General features: G+C 37.7%; 1 protein-coding gene across 1 annotated transcript; it reads left to right on the top strand.

The window, feature by feature from the left end:
• The first annotated feature begins 2,197 nt into the window (after positions 1 to 2,197).
• On the top strand, positions 2,198 to 3,892 carry LOC145613824 (F-box protein SKIP23-like). The gene is made up of 2 exons (XM_081668871.1): positions 2,198 to 2,337; positions 2,713 to 3,892. The coding sequence occupies exon 2, from the start codon at positions 2,750 to 2,752 to the stop codon at positions 3,890 to 3,892; it is 1,143 nt and encodes a 380-aa protein (XP_081524997.1). The 5' UTR covers positions 2,198 to 2,337; positions 2,713 to 2,749.
• Positions 3,893 to 17,968: the final 14,076 nt, after the last annotated feature.

Raw genomic sequence — 17,968 nt, 5'->3', positions numbered from 1 at the left:
TATTTGAACTTATTATACCTGAAATAAGTAAAAATAAGGTGAACAAAACAGACCCTTAATCCTTCTCGTTTTTACTTTTCGATCTATTATGATGGATGCTTTCAAAATATGAGATTTTACTTTTTTTTTTGGTGACAAAATAGGAGAATTGACGAGCATTGATCTAGGAATTTTAAACCATATTTTTATAATTATTTTGAAAAGTTTTTTGTTTTTACTCCATAGTTGCATATACGATGGACATAAAAAGTCAAAGACTCACAAATCAGTTTATCTACCGAGAAAAAAAAGGATGTAATTCTTTTTCAAAAGTAAAAGGGTCGGGGCAATAATGATATGTCTCGATCCGACCCACCCCACTTAAATTTTAATGTGACTCGCTATTTCTCTAACCCTTTAAGAATTGACCCACCCCGCCCATTCAAACACGACCTATTCAGCAGGTTCATTGACAATATCTATGGTAAATTTACAATACTTGTCTTATTGGTTCATTTCATTTATTCAAATCTTTTTGAACTTATACTTTAGAAAAGTGGTGTACATCCCTATTCTATATTGGTAGTTTTGTAACCAGGTTCATAATTAATAATTGAATTTAGGGTTTAAGAAATTGAGGTATTTGGAACAATTGATCGTATTATCTAATTTAAGGTTAATGTAAAGGTCGTTTTGTCATTTCATAAAAGTTTTTTGGTCGAAAATTGTATGAAATCTCCAATCGGAGATTTTTGCCGGAAAACCAAAAGTGGTAGTGCCACTCAAAGTTTTTGTGTTTTTGTGATTGTTTTTTATAAAAAAATTTAAATGATAATTGTTCTCCAAAGTGGTCATTAAAATGATAGTTGTTAGCAAAATCTTATATACTTCCTCCGTTCTGTTAATATTGCAACAAGGAGGAAATTACGCATCCCGAAACTCCTTTTATATGCTAAATATCTATAATTGTGTAAGAGTAAAAATTATAAAAATTTGATATTGTGAAAGTATTTTATGAGACGAATCCAACAAGATCCCACTTGACTATATTTTGCTTAACGTATAACTCATATTATATGGTCAAACAAGAGTGATGAATAGTGCAAAAAGTCCATTGTTGCAATATTAATAGAACGGAGGAAGTATAATTTAAGAGTTTTTTTTTCCAACTTTCATTCATTGCACTCCAAATACCCATTCTTGCAATTCTAGCCCTTCTTTTTTTTTTTTTTTTGAAAAAAAATAACCAATAACCACCATTTTCACTCATAACTACCCATATCACTCAATTAAAATCTAGCCCTCTATTTAATTTAATTTTATTTTTTTTAAAAAAAAACCAATAACCACCCTTTACTAACTATCACTTCTACTATTTTTTTTTCTCTATACTATATATACAGATATACTACATTACTACATATATTCCGTGCATGAGCACGGATACACTCTAGTCTACAATATAATTGTAGAGTCAATTCACCACAATCCCCCAAATCCCCGATCCTCAAATTATGTTGATCACACTTTTTTTTTTTTAACTATTACTCCTTCCGTCCCTAAATTACATTCCTCTTTGGAAATTTACACGGGAATTAAGGAGGGAAGAATAAGACAAATAACAATAATTAGATATGCAATGGGAAATACAAATATAGATTAGTTATTACTCATGACATGTCATCAATCCTTTGCAAAAAAAAGGACCAATCACATGCTCCTAATTGAAAATTTTTAACCAATCATATTCATTGTAATTTGACACAAGGATTATGAGTAAGATTAGGTAAGGATGAGTGAGAAAGCATTAAATGTAAAACAGAAAAAGAGAGTTGATTTACTTAAAAAAACTTACCAAAAATAGAAAGGAGGAATGTAATTTTGGAATACCAAAAATAGAAAGGAGGAATGTAATTTAGGGACGGAGGGAGTATTATTTTTAAAATTTTTTTTGTAAACACCAATAACTACCTTACCCATTCACTATTTTAAAATTTTATTATAACCACCAACATTTCACTTCAGGTAATTTCTTTTTATGTGTAAATGTGTAATGTATCTTCTGTTCTAGTTTCCTTAATTTAAAGGGTTTTTGACAAAATTTTCTACAAGTGTATTCTGTATTGTGTGTGGGGTAGGGGCTAGTAAGGCAATTTGAAAACACACTTTATAAAAAAGTAAAGGATGAAAAAACCATTTGCCTTCCCTCCAAATTCACAATTTCTCCCAACTATTCCTCAATAACCCTAATTTAGATTTCCAAGTAAAAATTAGGAAGTTGAAAGATGAGGAAATGAGGTCAAATTCGTTGCTTCTTCCCTTGCAAATTATCTGAGGAGAATTTGAAGTTGTAATTAGGTAATGACGTCTTCCAAAACTCTCATTATTTGCTTGCTTCCACTTCATTTTCACTTCTAATTTGAATTTCCCATAATTTTCATTCTCATTGCTTTTCATTTGTTTTTGTATGAATTGCATGCCAATTTAGCTTTTGAACCCATTTTTGTGTATCTGTATTATCAGCTTTTCATTTTTTTTTTGTTGGCTTTTAATTCCTTGAATTTATAATTGTTCTTTTTATATATTGCCTGAAATTAGTGCTACATCAATATCCCAATGCCATGACAAAATTGAGTCTTTGCTTGGTTCCCATTTCATATTTACAAACCACAATTTTATGAATATGTTGCAACATCTGATATATGGTGTATCTTTGGTTTATGAATTATGAAGGGGTACATTGAACACTGGTGTTTAAGAAGCATTATTAATGGACCCAACTAACTTCACCAAAATGAGCCGTGGGCAAGAATTTTGGTCGGAATTGCCCCCGGAGTTGTTGTCAAAAGTTGCTGAATGCCTCAAGAGTCGATCGGACACCCAGAACTTCCGGGCAGTTTGTAAGGCATGGAAGAGATCAATCACTTTACATGATCTCACCTCAAAGAATATATTATCCCCTATCTTTCCCTACTCTCTAGCAACCTGTGCTGGTAGTTGGTTAGATGATAGTGGTCCTTTCTCACCGGTTCTAGTAGCGAGTTATGTTTTACTCTTTCGATCAACCCTCGATCCTAAGCTCCCACCCTGGTTTTTCACTGCTGAAGAGTTGCACCCTGGAAAGCTGTTTGTCAGCAGATTGCTCTCACCAATCGCCATTAGAATGTTGCCTGTTGGTTTCCCAAAAATTTTGGATTTATCGTACATTCAAGTATGTGAGATGGCTGTGTTCCACAGGTTGAGGTTTGTTGATGCCCCTAGGGATATGTTTGGGAAGAAGGGTCTTCCTGATTTCAACGGTAAAAGGGTGGTTTTGTTTGTAAATCCTAATTGTAGTAAAAGTTACCCTACAATTGGTGATTGTACTGCCATTATTTTACATCATAGAGGGGCTTTATGTGCAATAAGGCTTAAAGACAAGCAAGAATTGGATGTGAGTTTCCAGGGAACCTTTCTAGAGGTGAGGAACTTTCATGATGTAATTAATTTTAAAGGAAAGATTTATGCCATTGATCGCAGAGGTAGAGTCTATAAGATGGATTACGATACCTTATCATTGTCACTCTTCATAGAAAATCCATTGCCTGAGTCTTCAACCAAAATTAGACGTCTAGCTGTGTCAACTGATAATCAAGAACTGTATTTAATATATAGATGGTGTAAGCGTGGAACAAGAGATGGAATAGCTTTTACCATTTATAAGTTAAACGAGGGCGAGACAAAATGGGATGAAGTTGAAGGCATTGGTGATGATAAAATACTATTTGTAACTTTTGATGGGAGCTTCTTTGCCTCAGCAGAGGATTTTCAAGGATGGAAAGGCAATTGCATTGTCTTTTATAGAGGTTGTTTCACATCATACGAAGTTTTACATTTTATCATCTTTCTTTTGATAGTTCATTATTTCTTTTGATCCGTATCATCAAATAACCTATCAAACCAAGTTTTACAGTTGTAGACACTTAAAAAGGTCTCCCCAAAACCAAACCCAATAATGAACAACCTTTCATCACCATTATTGGTCGGGTTGAGTATTTAATTTTGGAGTGCTTAAACCAACCCAATTCAAAGCCCATTTCCCCAAACCATAACTTTTTTTTCTTCCTTTTCTGCCTTTAAACCCAAAATAATTCATTTCGTATCCCTTAAAATCATTCATTTCGTGTCCTTTTCACTAAAAAGTATATACCAGTTTATTACTGTAACACCCCGTCTAAAACATAAGGCATGACGTTAGCGGAAATAACGCCGAGACGGAAATGTCACTCTAAAGGTTACCAAAAATAAAGAAAATGATTAAAATATCTGAGATAAATAAAGTAAAGTGAAAGAAATCCCAAATGAACAATAAATACTTCCAACGAGGGAAAACAATCCTCAAATCTAATAATCCCAAAAGAGTAGGTCCAAAGATAACTAAAGCAAGTCTATAAAACTGCTAGGAAATAAAGTAAACACTCTGCTCTCAGCCCAGACTCAACAGGAACTACTCTTCACCTGCAAATAACATTAAGGTTCCACAATCAGTGGGGAGTAACTAGCAGTTCTCCCAATACTTGTAGAAATACAAAGCTAAGTACAGAAAAGCTTAGACACTAGCACAAAACTTAACAACATGCGGGAACATCAACTCAAATAATAATTACCAGTTAAACTCGAGGAAAAAAAAAAAATAAATAAATAAAACATGGAATCATGATTATAATACAGATCAAGCATATAAATATAACAACGTAAGAAAAATATTACCACAAGAATTCAGAATTTATATAGCAACTCAAAACAAATAGTAACTCACATAGACGATAATTAACCCTTGTAAAGGTCCCTTCCCAAAACAATAGTATCTTTAAAATTAAATAAATTTTAACCCTTTTGAAAATAAGATTTATAGTGAGGCAAGCATATAAAATATGAACGCCGGTGAAATCCGCAGCCCACCATCAAAGGTTTGTCAGGGCGAACCTACAGACGATTCCGCAGCCGTCTGCGTCTGAGAATGGCCAAACTCCCAGTTTTCCTACTCGAATTCCGCAGCCCGAGTAGTTCCGGACGACAACAATTAACCTAGAAAATACATCTCGAATTCCGCAACCCAAGATGTTGGCATGTTCCAACCATTGAATTCCGCAGCCCAATGGTTGTCTTACACTCACAAAAATATATAAAATTTATAAACATACTTCTTAAAAATCATTTAAACACATTTAGGGATCATCAACCCCAATTTAAAGTACTGCAGGTCTTTACTCCTAAGACTAAAATTAAACAAAAAAGCCCTTCCAAAGAGTTTAACTTCAAAATTTTTCAAAATATATAAAATAACTCATATATCATACTAAGGTGTCACTCTTATTGTCTGGATTTGGGTACGAAGCTAATTATAACAAAATATCACAATACACTCCGTACACAACCCTTGGCGAAGCAGTGCTAAAAACAGTGTTATTCTACTTTAAAGCACAACGACGTCGACAACTTACTTGACACTTAAAAAAAAACCATTTTCTTAAACTCCAAAAAAAACACTCAAAATATAAAAAAAATCAACATTGATCCTTGGTCACAATTTCCATCATTATACCAGCCCATTTAAACATATAGTAAGTTATCCAACTCTATACAACAATATAAAAGATAGAATTATATGAATTTAATAAAAATTAATTTACTCATAATATAATTCTAACACTTAAATCAATTAACTATACATGAAGGATTTCCTTAACAACTTAATATTGAACTGCTAGCCTTCGGCCACCATCAAGCATGACAACTGTTAAAGTATTTTGCTTAATTACAACCAGCCCCTGATTACACCATTAGCTAAACATGAAATTAATCAATCTAAGCATGCCACACTTAGTCAAAAGATCATAATAAACTATACAAACTTGAAACAGTAACAATGATATAGCATGGAGTATATTAGTTTAGCCTTAGGTGAATAAAATGGAGCATGATTAACAATAAACTAGTTTAAGATAAACAAAGTATGCTTTGGGAACCTAAACATGAAAACAAGGCTACAAAAATACACTTGAAACTGAATAGTAACTCACGCACAAACAAACGAGAATGGGCAGCATACATTCATACCAAAGTTCACACATAATTCATGCTCAACCGAAGGAACTAACAACAGGATCTCTACCCAATTTCATTTATAATTGAACATGATCAACCAACAATATATATAGACATGATAAACAAGCAGCCATATCACACGCAAATCACCACGCAAAACAGATTACAATTTGATTCGAACCCACAGTCGAAACTCGAATCACAAATCCTATAAAACGTACCTAATCTCTCCTAAACCCAACCTTGATTTCTAAAGCAAAGGAATAATGCTATTTACCTCGATAAACCTCCGATAAAACCCAAGAAACCAAAAAAACCCAATACGAACTAGTCCTCTTGATGATCTTGAAAACCTATACAAAACAAGGTTGAAATAAACTAGATGTATGTATAACAAACCATACACGAGGGAACGAAAAAGGAAAGGGTTTAACCCATTAAACTTACTTATTTTTCACAGCCAAATCAAGAGGGAAAGTATGACGATCCTTGCAACAATAAAACCCAGCAACAGTTTCACAAGAATTGAGGAAGAAGGAGATGTATCATGGAGGTGAATGAAGGAAGAGTGCAAGTATTTTTTTGAGGGTTGATTCTCACGGTCAATGAGAAAGGAAACTGATGACTATTTTCTTAATGAGGGCAGCAACTATAATGGGTTTTGGGAGTTATAAGAGGCAAGAGAATATAAAGTGAAGGCAGGAATTAAGGGGAGCATTAACTTGGCAATTAAAGAGTCAAATAAAAGAATCCAATATCTAACTTTCAAAACCAACTCAAATACTTGTATACTACTCCAATCCCACGCCAAAATCAGCCCAACACCTCCCAAGTTATAGCCCAAACATCGAAAATTGGTTCAGTCCATAAAAGTAACCTCGGTATAATTCGCCTCAACCGGCTCAACTAAAAACCGTAAATAATTAATTAACAAGTAGTATTTCAAATTAGTTTTACACTCTTATCAATCATAAATTAAAAGTGTTATAATTTGAATAGAAAATAACATTATACACATAATAATTCAAAATTTACTAGTTCAAAAAAAATATGGGGTGTTACAACCACCCCTCCTTATAAAAGTTTCGTCCTCGAAACTTTAAGACACAACATATCAATTACAAATACAAACAAGTAATAATAGAGAGGTGTGTTTTAAGCTAAAGCTCATTACCTTGGTTAAATAATTCTGGATACTTGAGCTTCATCGACTCCTCGGTCTCCCAAGTAGCCTCTTCATACTTTTGGCTTCTCCAAAGTACTTTTACTAAAGGGACCACTTTCCTTCGAAGAGTGTGGTCTTGACGATCGAGAATTTTAACTGGCCGCTCCTCAAAAGTCAAATTCGGCTCAATAGTAACCGACTCAACTGGAATCACATGGGAAGGATCACTACGATACCTTCGTAATTGCGACACATGAAAAACATCGTGAACCTTTGAGAGATTCGGCGGCATTGCCAATCGATAAGCCACTTCCCCAATTCTTTCCAAAACCTCGTAAGGACCAACATATTTCGGACTTAGCTTGCCCTTTTGCCCAAAACGCATCACCCCCTTCATCGGATATACCTTCAACAGAACCTTGTCCCCAACCTCGTAAGAAATTGGCTTGCGACGCAGATCCGCATAAGATTTTTGCCTATCTTGGGCAGCCTTCATTTTTGAACGGATCACCCTTACCTGCTCCACGGTTTCCTGAATCAGATCTGGGCCCAAAACTAGAGAATCACTTATGTCGCTCCAGCAACTAGGACTACGACACTTCCTACCATACAAAGCCTCATATGGAGCCATCTGAATACTCGCATGATAACTATTATTGTAGGAAAATTCTACCAGACTCAACGATTTGACCCAAGATTGCTGAAACTCAAGAGCACAAGCACGGAGCATATCTTCCAACGTCTGAATAGTTCTCTCTGTCTGACCATCAGTAGCAGCATGGAAAGCCGTGCTCAACTTCAGCTTTGTACCAAAGGCCTCTTGCAAAGCACCCCAAAAGTGCGACAAGAATCGTGGATCACGATCCGACACAATGTCTTTTGGAACACCATGAAGGCGAATGATCTCCTTAGCATAGGCTTCTGCTAACTTCTCCATTGACCAAGTGTGTCTCATAGGAATGAAATGAGCCACCTTAGTCAACCTATCCACAATAACCCACACGGCATTTTTCCCACCAGCAGCTTCGGGAAGACCCATTACAAAGTCCATAGATATAGAGTCGAACTTCCAAGCGGGAATCGGCAAAGGTTGCAACAAACCCCCGGGCCTTTGATGTTCAATCTTTACCTTTTGGCAAACTAAACAACGAGCCACAAACTCAGATATTTCCTTCTTCATACCAGGCCACCAAAAGTTCACCTTGAGATCCTTGTATAACTTTCCACCTCCCGGGTGAACAGAATACGGAGTGTTATGATCCTCTTCAAGGATCTTCTTCTTAAGACTAACATCATTCGAGACACACCATCGACCCATGAATTTCAAACTACCATCGGCACCAATCTCAAAATTCTCAGCTCGACCCTGTGCTTTAGCCTCACGAATCTTAGCTAACATCGGATCATCTACCTGCTTAGCCCTTAATTCTTGGAACAATTCTGGCTCAACACTCATAGAACCCAAGAATGAAGAGACGAACCCTTGCGGTACAACTTCAATATTTAGCTTTCAAAATTCTTCACACAACTCCTTAGACACGACCGTAGCGGCGTTTAAAGAATGTTTATTCTTGCGACTCAACGCATCCGCTACTTTATTGGCCTTTCCTTCACAATAGTCTAGAGTCACCTTGTAGTCTACAATTGTCTCTAACCACCTTCTTTGCCTCATATTAAGATCCCGTTGAGTAAAGATATACTTCAAACTCTGATGATCAGTATACACCTTACATGGAACCCCATACAAGTAGTGTCGCCACATATTTAGCGCGAACACAACAGCCGCAAGCTCGAGATCATGAGTTGGATAGTTCTTCTCATGAACCTTCAATTGTCTCGACGCATAAGCGATAACCTTACCCACTTGCATCAGAACACAACCTAACCCATTCTTCAAAGCATCACTATATACCTCAAACTCAATCCCTTCGGTAAGCAATGTTAGTACAGGTGCAGATGTCAACCTCTTTTTCAGCTCTTGGAATGCATTCTCGCAAACTTCGGACCACAAGAACTTGGAGTCCTTTCTCATTAGCTTTGTCAATGGCTGAGCAATTCTAGAGAAATCCTGTACGAACCTCCGATAGTAGCCAGCAAGGCCTAGAAAACTTCGAACCTCCGACACATTCTTCGGACTTTCCCACTCAACAACTGCTTTGATCTTAGAAGGATCCACCTTAACCACGTCCTTACTAATGACGTGGCCAAGGAAAGCAACCTCTTTTAACCAGAACTCACACTTAGAGAGCTTGGCGAACCACTTTTGTTTCCGAAGAACATCTAGAATTAGCCTCAAATGCCCTTCATGATCTTTCTCATTCTTAGAGTAGACAAGTATATCATCTATGAAGACCACGACGCACTTGTTAAGGTACTCATGAAATGATCTATTCATTTGATCCATGAAGATTGCAGGAGCATTTGTGAGACCAAAAGGCATCACTTCAAACTCATAGTGACCATACCTTGTACGGAAAGCAGTCTTTGGGATATCCTCCTTTTTCACGGGAATTTGATGATATCCAGACCTCAAATCGATCTTTGAGAAAACCCCTGCGCCTTTCAACTGATCGAACAAGTCTTCAATTCTGGGCAGAGGATACTTGTTCTTGATTGTCACCTTGTTCAATTCACGGTAGTCTATACATAGCCTCATACTGCCATCTTTCTTCTTGACAAACAAGACAAGAGCACCCCAAGGAGAGACACTCGGCCTAATAAAGCCCTTATCAATCAACTCTTGCAACTGAGTTTTCAATTCTTGCAATTCAGGAGGCGCCATTCTATATGGAGCCTTTGATATTGGGGCAGTACCAGGAACTAAATCGATATTGAACTCGACATCTCGTTCTGGAGGAATACCAGGCAATTCCTCAGGAAACACATCCGGATACTCCTGCACAATTGGTATACTCTCAAGCTTTTCTTCCAAAGATAGGTCCTTCACTACGCAAAGGAAGACCTCATCACCCTTTTGTCGCATCTTTCTCATTTTTAGAGCAGAAACAACCTTCACGCCTTTCTTCACCATGACACCTGAATAGGAGATTCGGTTTCCTTTAGGGCCACGAAGCGTCACCTTCTGATCGCGACAATGGATGGTTGCATGATATTTCGATAACCAATCCACCCCGAGAATCACATCAAACTCGATCATTGGAAACTCTTTCAGATCAGCAAAAAGCTTAGTCCCCAAGATATCGATAGGCACGTCTTTAAACTCATCATGGCACAGAAAATTCTCTCTAGAAGGGAGAGATATCAATGACTTTACAGGTGATCTACTAGTCAAATTAGCTTTAACAACAAAGTCACTAGCAATGAAAGACACAGTAGCTCCAGTATCAAACAACACATAAGCAGGTACAGAATTAATAAAGAATGTACCAGAGATCACATCCGGTTGCACGTCTGCTTCAGCCTGTGTCATCACATAGATGCGGTTTTTGACAGGAGCGGTAGGATCAACAGATTTAACAGCAGGAGGATAAGCAGCATTCGGGTTCTTAGGACACTTGAAGGACTTATGACCCACCTCCTTACAATAGTAACATACAATTGTAGACCCGTCACAATTCTTTCCTGGGTGATAGTCTTTTCCACATGTACGACACTTAGAGTGAGAACCCGACCTGAAACTCGAACTAGAACCAGATCCCTGCTAATAGTTGCCTCGGTTACCAGAGTCAATCTTTGGCTTCTTAGCCGAGGATTGAGAGAAAGTAACAACCGGTTTCTTCACACTCAAGCTCCTTGCAGCTTCCTCTTCCTGGATAGAGGCATGGATGCTAAGTGCAATCTCGTAGGCACCCTGAAAAGAACTTGCACCAGAACTAAGGACATGGGTCCTAACCTTAGGATCCATCTTCTTGATGTATCGTTTTACCCTCTCAGATTCTGAAGGCACAATAGAGGTGGCAAAACGGGACAACTCAGTGAACTTGTCTGTGTACTCCTGGATCGACATAGACCCTTGAGACAAAGACAAAAATTCTTCTTGCTTTTGCCAACGAAGCTCATCAGGATAAAATCTTTCCTTTAGCTTGGTAGCAAATTGTGCCCACCCAAAACTAGGCGCCGCCATGCACTCTTCACGAACTGTACTCCACCAGTTGCCGGCTTCCATTTTCAGATAATAAGAACCGATTGGCACCCTCTCTTGCGGAGGACAATTAGTTGTAGTGAACAACTTCTCCATCTCTCGGAGCCAACTTTCTAGAACCATTGGGTCAGCAGTTCCTTCATAGGTAGGTGGTCTATGACGGTCAAAACGATCAAAGACCGATTGCCCTTGATTAGGAGGAGGTGCCACCGTTCGATTTGCCAATGCTAAAATGGCATCCTCAATCGCCTTTCGCCTGCGTCGTGCAACAATCTTCTTAGGACTCATTCGTGGAGGCATTCTACAAAAAAAGAGCAGGCAGGTTAGCCCATAAAGCACATCAAGACTCAACACACAAGATGAAGAAGAAAAAAAAATAATAAATATACCCTTGGTTTCTTCCTGCCCAAATAACTCACTCATAAACTTCTTGAAAAGCCTAATATGTTAAACTTTGAGATAACAAGAACTACAGATTTCGTAGAAAACTGTAGCAACTCAATGAGAGTTTTAAGAATGTTTTGCTCTGATACCAACTGTAACACCCCGTCTAAAACATAAGGCATGACGTTAGCGGAAATAACGTCGAGACGGAAATGTCACTCTAAAGGTTACCAAAAATAAAGAAAATGATTAAAATATCTGAGATAAATAAAGTAAAGTGAAAGAAATCCCAAATGAACAATAAATACTTCCAACGAGGGAAAACAATCCTCAAATCTAATAATCCCAAAAGAGTAGGTCCAAAGATAACTAAAGCAAGTCTATAAAACTGCTAGGAAATAAAGTAAACACTCTGCTCTCAGCCCAGACTCAACAGGAACTACTCTTCACCTGCAAATAACATTAAGGTTCCACAATCAGTGGGGAGTAACTAGCAGTTCTCCCAATACTTGTAGAAATACAAAGCTAAGTACAGAAAAGCTTAGACACTAGCACAAAACTTAACAACATGCGGGAACATCAACTCAAATAATAATTACCAGTTAAACTCGAGGAAAAAAAAAATAAAATAAATAAAACATGGAATCATGATTATAATACAGATCAAGCATATAAATATAACAACGTAAGAAAAATATTACCACAAGAATTCAGAATTTATATAGCAACTCAAAACAAATAGTAACTCACATAGACGATAATTAACCCTTGTAAAGGTCCCTTCCCAAAACAATAGTATCTTTAAAATTAAATAAATTTTAACCCTTTTGAAAATAAGATTTATAGTGAGGCAAGCATATAAAATATGAACGCCGGTGAAATCCGCAGCCCACCATCAAAGGTTTGTCAGGGCGAACCTACAGACGATTCCGCAGCCGTCTGCGTCTGAGAATGGCCAAACTCCCAGTTTTCCTACTCGAATTCCGCAGCCCGAGTAGTTCCGGACGACAACAATTAACCTAGAAAATACATCTCGAATTCCGCAACCCAAGATGTTGGCATGTTCCAACCATTGAATTCCGCAGCCCAATGGTTGTCTTACACTCACAAAAATATATAAAATTTATAAACATACTTCTTAAAAATCATTTAAACACATTTAGGGATCATCAACCCCAATTTAAAGTACTGCAGGTCTTTACTCCTAAGACTAAAATTAAACAAAAAAGCCCTTCCAAAGAGTTTAACTTCAAAATTTTTCAAAATATATAAAATAACTCATATATCATACTAAGGTGTCACTCTTATTGTCTGGATTTGGGTACGAAGCTAATTATAACAAAATATCACAATACACTCCGTACACAACCCTTGGCGAAGCAGTGCTAAAAACAGTGTTATTCTACTTTAAAGCACAACGACGTCGACAACTTACTTGACACTTAAAAAAAAACCATTTTCTTAAACTCCAAAAAAAACACTCAAAATATAAAAAAAATCAACATTGATCCTTGGTCACAATTTCCATCATTATACCAGCCCATTTAAACATATAGTAAGTTATCCAACTCTATACAACAATATAAAAGATAGAATTATATGAATTTAATAAAAATTAATTTACTCATAATATAATTCTAACACTTAAATCAATTAACTATACATGAAGGATTTCCTTAACAACTTAATATTGAACTGCTAGCCTTCGGCCACCATCAAGCATGACAACTGTTAAAGTATTTTGCTTAATTACAACCAGCCCCTGATTACACCATTAGCTAAACATGAAATTAATCAATCTAAGCATGCCACACTTAGTCAAAAGATCATAATAAACTATACAAACTTGAAACAGTAACAATGATATAGCATGGAGTATATTAGTTTAGCCTTAGGTGAATAAAATGGAGCATGATTAACAATAAACTAGTTTAAGATAAACAAAGTATGCTTTGGGAACCTAAACATGAAAACAAGGCTACAAAAATACACTTGAAACTGAATAGTAACTCACGCACAAACAAACGAGAATGGGCAGCATACATTCATACCAAAGTTCACACATAATTCATGCTCAACCGAAGGAACTAACAACAGGATCTCTACCCAATTTCATTTATAATTGAACATGATCAACCAACAATATATATAGACATGATAAACAAGCAGCCATATCACACGCAAATCACCACGCAAAACAGATTACAATTTGATTCGAACCCACAGTCGAAACTCGAATCACAAATCCTATAAAACGTACCTAATCTCTCCTAAACCCAACCTTGATTTCTAAAGCAAAGGAATAATGCTATTTACCTCGATAAACCTCCGATAAAACCCAAGAAACCAAAAAAACCCAATACGAACTAGTCCTCTTGATGATCTTGAAAACCTATACAAAACAAGGTTGAAATAAACTAGATGTATGTATAACAAACCATACACGAGGGAACGAAAAAGGAAAGGGTTTAACCCATTAAACTTACTTATTTTTCACAGCCAAATCAAGAGGGAAAGTATGACGATCCTTGCAACAATAAAACCCAGCAACAGTTTCACAAGAATTGAGGAAGAAGGAGATGTATCATGGAGGTGAATGAAGGAAGAGTGCAAGTATTTTTTTGAGGGTTGATTCTCACGGTCAATGAGAAAGGAAACTGATGACTATTTTCTTAATGAGGGCAGCAACTATAATGGGTTTTGGGAGTTATAAGAGGCAAGAGAATATAAAGTGAAGGCAGGAATTAAGGGGAGCATTAACTTGGCAATTAAAGAGTCAAATAAAAGAATCCAATATCTAACTTTCAAAACCAACTCAAATACTTGTATACTACTCCAATCCCACGCCAAAATCAGCCCAACACCTCCCAAGTTATAGCCCAAACATCGAAAATTGGTTCAGTCCATAAAAGTAACCTCGGTATAATTCGCCTCAACCGGCTCAACTAAAAACCGTAAATAATTAATTAACAAGTAGTATTTCAAATTAGTTTTACACTCTTATCAATCATAAATTAAAAGTGTTATAATTTGAATAGAAAATAACATTATACACATAATAATTCAAAATTTACTAGTTCAAAAAAAATATGGGGTGTTACAACCACCCCTCCTTATAAAAGTTTCGTCCTCGAAACTTTAAGACACAACATATCAATTACAAATACAAACAAGTAATAATAGAGAGGTGTGTTTTAAGCTAAAGCTCATTACCTTGGTTAAATAATTCTGGATACTTGAGCTTCATCGACTCCTCGGTCTCCCAAGTAGCCTCTTCATACTTTTGGCTTCTCCAAAGTACTTTTACTAAAGGGACCACTTTCCTTCGAAGAGTGCGGTCTTGACGATCGAGAATTTTAACTGGCCGCTCCTCAAAAGTCAAATTCGGCTCAATAGTAACCGACTCAACTGGAATCACATGGGAAGGATCACTACGATACCTTCGTAATTGCGACACATGAAAAACATCGTGAACCTTTGAGAGATTCGGCGGCATTGCCAATCGATAAGCCACTTCCCCAATTCTTTCCAAAACCTCGTAAGGACCAACATATTTCGGACTTAGCTTGCCCTTTTGCCCAAAACGCATCACCCCCTTCATCGGATATACCTTCAACAGAACCTTGTCCCCAACCTCGTAAGAAATTGGCTTGCGACGCAGATCCGCATAAGATTTTTGCCTATCTTGGGCAGCCTTCATTTTTGAACGGATCACCCTTACCTGCTCCACGGTTTCCTGAATCAGATCTGGGCCCAAAACTAGAGAATCACTTATGTCGCTCCAGCAAGTAGGACTACGACACTTCCTACCATACAAAGCCTCATATGGAGCCATCTGAATACTCGCATGATAACTATTATTGTAGGAAAATTCTACCAGACTCAACGATTTGACCCAAGATTGCTGAAACTCAAGAGCACAAGCACGGAGCATATCTTCCAACGTCTGAATAGTTCTCTCTGTCTAACCATCAGTAGCAGCATGGAAAGCCGTGCTCAACTTCAGCTTTGTACCAAAGGCCTCTTGCAAAGCACCCCAAAAGTGCGACAAGAATCGTGGATCACGATCCGACACAATGTCTTTTGGAACACCATGAAGGCGAATGATCTCCTTAGCATAGGCTTCTGCTAACTTCTCCATTGACCAAGTGTGTCTCATAGGAATGAAATGAGCCACCTTAGTCAACCTATCCACAATAACCCACACGGCATTTTTCCCACCAGCAGCTTCGGGAAGACCCATTACAAAGTCCATAGATATAGAGTCGAACTTCCAAGCGGGAATCGGCAAAGGTTGCAACAAACCCCCGGGCCTTTGATGTTCAATCTTTACCTTTTGGCAAACTAAACAACGAGCCACAAACTCAGATATTTCCTTCTTCATACCAGGCCACCAAAAGTTCACCTTGAGATCCTTGTATAACTTTCCACCTCCCGGGTGAACAGAATACGGAGTGTTATGATCCTCTTCAAGGATCTTCTTCTTAAGACTAACATCATTCGAGACACACCATCGACCCATGAATTTCAAACTACCATCGGCACCAATCTCAAAATTCTCAGCTCGACCCTGTGCTTTAGCCTCACGAATCTTAGCTAACATCGGATCATCTACCTGCTTAGCCCTTAATTCTTGGAACAATTCTGGCTCAACACTCATAGAACCCAAGAATGAAGAGACGAACCCTTGCGGTACAACTTCAATATTTAGCTTTCAAAATTCTTCACACAACTCCTTAGACACGACCGTAGCGGCGTTTAAAGAATGTTTATTCTTGCGACTCAACGCATCCGCTACTTTATTGGCCTTTCCTTCACAATAGTCTAGAGTCACCTTGTAGTCTACAATTGTCTCTAACCACCTTCTTTGCCTCATATTAAGATCCCGTTGAGTAAAGATATACTTCAAACTCTGATGATCAGTATACACCTTACATGGAACCCCATACAAGTAGTGTCGCCACATATTTAGCGCGAACACAACAGCCGCAAGCTCGAGATCATGAGTTGGATAGTTCTTCTCATGAACCTTCAATTGTCTCGACGCATAAGCGATAACCTTACCCACTTGCATCAGAACACAACCTAACCCATTCTTCAAAGCATCACTATATACCTCAAACTCAATCCCTTCGGTAAGCAATGTTAGTACAGGTGCAGATGTCAACCTCTTTTTCAGCTCTTGGAATGCATTCTCGCAAACTTCGGACCACAAGAACTTGGAGTCCTTTCTCATTAGCTTTGTCAATGGCTGAGCAATTCTAGAGAAATCCTGTACGAACCTCCGATAGTAGCCAGCAAGGCCTAGAAAACTTCGAACCTCCGACACATTCTTCGGACTTTCCCACTCAACAACTGCTTTGATCTTAGAAGGATCCACCTTAACCACGTCCTTACTAATGACGTGGCCAAGGAAAGCAACCTCTTTTAACCAGAACTCACACTTAGAGAGCTTGGCGAACCACTTTTGTTTCCGAAGAACATCTAGAATTAGCCTCAAATGCCCTTCATGATCTTTCTCATTCTTAGAGTAGACAAGTATATCATCTATGAAGACCACGACGCACTTGTTAAGGTACTCATGAAATGATCTATTCATTTGATCCATGAAGATTGCAGGAGCATTTGTGAGACCAAAAGGCATCACTTCAAACTCATAGTGACCATACCTTGTACGGAAAGCAGTCTTTGGGATATCCTCCTTTTTCACGGGAATTTGATGATATCCAGACCTCAAATCGATCTTTGAGAAAACCCCTGCGCCTTTCAACTGATCGAACAAGTCTTCAATTCTGGGCAGAGGATACTTGTTCTTGATTGTCACCTTGTTCAATTCACGGTAGTCTATACATAGCCTCATACTGCCATCTTTCTTCTTGACAAACAAGACAAGAGCACCCCAAGGAGAGACACTCGGCCTAATAAAGCCCTTATCAATCAACTCTTGCAACTGAGTTTTCAATTCTTGCAATTCAGGAGGCGCCATTCTATATGGAGCCTTTGATATTGGGGCAGTACCAGGAACTAAATCGATATTGAACTCGACATCTCGTTCTGGAGGAATACCAGGCAATTCCTCAGGAAACACATCCGGATACTCCTGCACAATTGGTATACTCTCAAGCTTTTCTTCCAAAGATAGGTCCTTCACTACGCAAAGGAAGACCTCATCACCCTTTTGTCGCATCTTTCTCATTTTTAGAGCAGAAACAACCTTCACGCCTTTCTTCACCATGACACCTGAATAGGAG

This window comes from Chenopodium album, chromosome 25 (genome assembly GCF_948465745.1).
Source record: "Chenopodium album chromosome 25, dcCheAlbu1.1, whole genome shotgun sequence".
NCBI classification, from domain to species: Eukaryota; Viridiplantae; Streptophyta; class Magnoliopsida; order Caryophyllales; family Amaranthaceae; genus Chenopodium; species Chenopodium album.
This window is presented reverse-complemented; position numbering and strand designations above follow the sequence as displayed.

Coding starts and splice junctions, on each gene's coding strand:
- LOC145613824 (XM_081668871.1), top strand. CDS start 2,750: ATGGACCCAACTAACTTCACCAAAATGAGCCGTGGGCAAGAATTTTGG.